Source organism: Zingiber officinale, chromosome 4B (genome assembly GCF_018446385.1).
Source record: "Zingiber officinale cultivar Zhangliang chromosome 4B, Zo_v1.1, whole genome shotgun sequence".
NCBI classification, from domain to species: Eukaryota; Viridiplantae; Streptophyta; class Magnoliopsida; order Zingiberales; family Zingiberaceae; genus Zingiber; species Zingiber officinale.
The window spans coordinates 132,339,943-132,342,251 of record NC_055993.1 but is presented as its reverse complement, the minus strand read 5'-3'; the positions used below and the strand labels follow the sequence as shown (position 1 = coordinate 132,342,251).

Genomic DNA, 2,309 nt, shown 5'->3' with positions numbered 1-2,309 from the left:
GACTTTTTCTCATGCACAATAGAATTTATTCTCTTCCTCCTCTTCTCCATTCATACTTATTCAACATACCAATTGTTCATTTTAATTAAAAAAATAAAATCTAACTAATTTAAAAGTTTAATTTGATTTATTTATTTATGTTAAATTTGTTTTGTTTGGTCTACATTAATACATAGAATAATATCACGATTAAATTATATCCAACGACTTAAATTAAATTGACCTAAAATGATACTTTTTATTTTATTTATTTATAATTCGGTTCGCATGCTCATTCAATTTGGCGAGAATTACAATACAATAGAATAGGTTTGCGGTGGCATTTTGGTAAAATAATAAATATAGAGATACTTTCCGGTAAATTGATATGACGTGTGATTTGATAAATTGCTATTTAAAAAGGTTTTTTTTTTTTTGTAACGGCGGAATCGGATCCGACCCAGTCCGACCAATACACGTTTTATCGCGTTTCCCGACTTATTATCGTATCGGCCGAATTGCCGACTTTTCCATTTGCTCCTTCCGTCCACACGCGGCTGTCGTGTGCCACGTGGCAATAACTGATAACCCCCCCCCCCCCCCCCCCATTCGCTATTTAAACCCTACTCTGTTTCAGGTTCCACCCAAACGGCCGCCGCCTCCTCCTCATTCCCATCGCATGACGACGACGATCGCCTCGGCGACCGGTCCGACGAAGACGACTCCGCTCGTCACGCCTAGAGTGTGCTTCTCCTTTGCGGCCTACGCCAAGGCGGTCGTTGCGCACCTCCGCGCTTCCGGCGTCCCCATCGCCCCCGGCCTCTCCCACGACGAGTTCGCCGCCGTCGAGTCCGCCTACGGCTTCGAGTTCCCCCCAGACATCCGTTCCGTTCTCCGCGAGGGCCTCCCCGTCGGCCCTGGCTTCCCCAACTGGCGCTCTGCCTCGCGGCAGCAGCTCCGCCTCCTCCTCGGCCTCCCAGCCGCCGCAATCCTCCGCGAGGTCTCCGCCGGGGACTTCTGGCCCACTTCGTGGGCGCCCCGCCCTGAGAACCCCAGTTCCTCTTCCGATGCGAGGGAATTCCTCCGCCGCGCCCCGACGCTGGTCCCTATTTACCGGCAATTCTACATTCCGGCGTCGCCCTGCCTCGCCGGAAACCCGGTCTTCTACGTCCGTGGAGGAGACGTGAAGCTTGCGGGACTGGACCTAGCGGACTTCTTCCGGAGGGAGCGGCCGCGAGGCTGGGCTGCAGGCGCACCGGTGCCGGCGTGGGCGGCGACGTCCGCGAGGAGGGTGGACTTTTGGACGGATCTGGCCGAGGAGGCCGCGTGGCGGGAGAGGGAACGAATCTGCTCGCCGTGGGAGGCGAGGGTGGAGCAGCTGCTACAGGAGGCGAGGCAGCGGCTGAAAGAAGCCGGGTGGGCCGAAGAGGAGGTGGCGGAAATGATCGCACCGGCATCGGACGCTCCAGCCGTCGGTGACTCCCCGTGCTCAGAGATAAGGGGCGAGGGCGGCGTGCTGCGCCACGTGAAGCTTCTCTCCCTTGCGTTGCTCCGCGGCGGTTGGAGCGCCGGCGAGGTGGTGGAGTCAATGGGGTGGACGACGAAGAGAGCGGCGGCCGTAGAGGCGGGACACAAATCGATCAGCGCGTCTAAGCGACCCGAATCAAAATGGCTCTTTTCCGAATTAAAAAAATAAATAAAGAGAAGGGCGTATTATCAAAGAGTTGACTACGAATTATAAATTCACTTAATTGACGTTATATATTTTTGTATTTAATTTATATATTTTTTTCATTATCTTATTATTTTTTATTAAAAATGAAACTCTAAATCCAAAATAAAATTACTTTAATATTTTTTTTACACTGAAAATAATTTAAAATTTTATAAGTAATTTACTCTAATATTTTTTAAAAAATTATACACTATCATAGGTCTCTTTAATTAGCATCAGCGATATTAGAAAATATATATTTCTTGACATTTTGATTTTAATCAAGTATAATATTTATTTTTATCAGTTTAATATCTGATATAGAAGTTAAATTATTTTTTTATAAAGGAGAGTCGCCCTTATATAGTATATAAGGGGTATGATACGCTGCCCAACTCCCACACACGACTAGATGTGTAGGGTGCCCGTTAATGATCCAAGTGTCTGAATATCTATGAGAATTGTGAACTATATCTTTGGTGCAATACATCATATCAAAAAACAAAGAAAAGGAGATTATAAAGTAAACTCTTCCCTCCCTTAGTTATTTGACGGTTGATTATAGGATAATCTCATGATTTACTTTCCTTTACATAATTTGGAGACAAACGGTAAG

At 46.7% G+C, this 2,309-nt stretch overlaps 1 protein-coding gene across 1 annotated transcript; it reads left to right on the top strand.

The window, feature by feature from the left end:
* The first annotated feature begins 658 nt into the window (after positions 1 to 658).
* Positions 659 to 1,675, top strand: LOC121978709. The gene has a single exon (XM_042531011.1). The coding sequence runs from the start codon at positions 659 to 661 to the stop codon at positions 1,673 to 1,675; it is 1,017 nt and encodes a 338-aa protein (XP_042386945.1).
* The last annotated feature ends 634 nt before the right edge of the window (positions 1,676 to 2,309 follow it).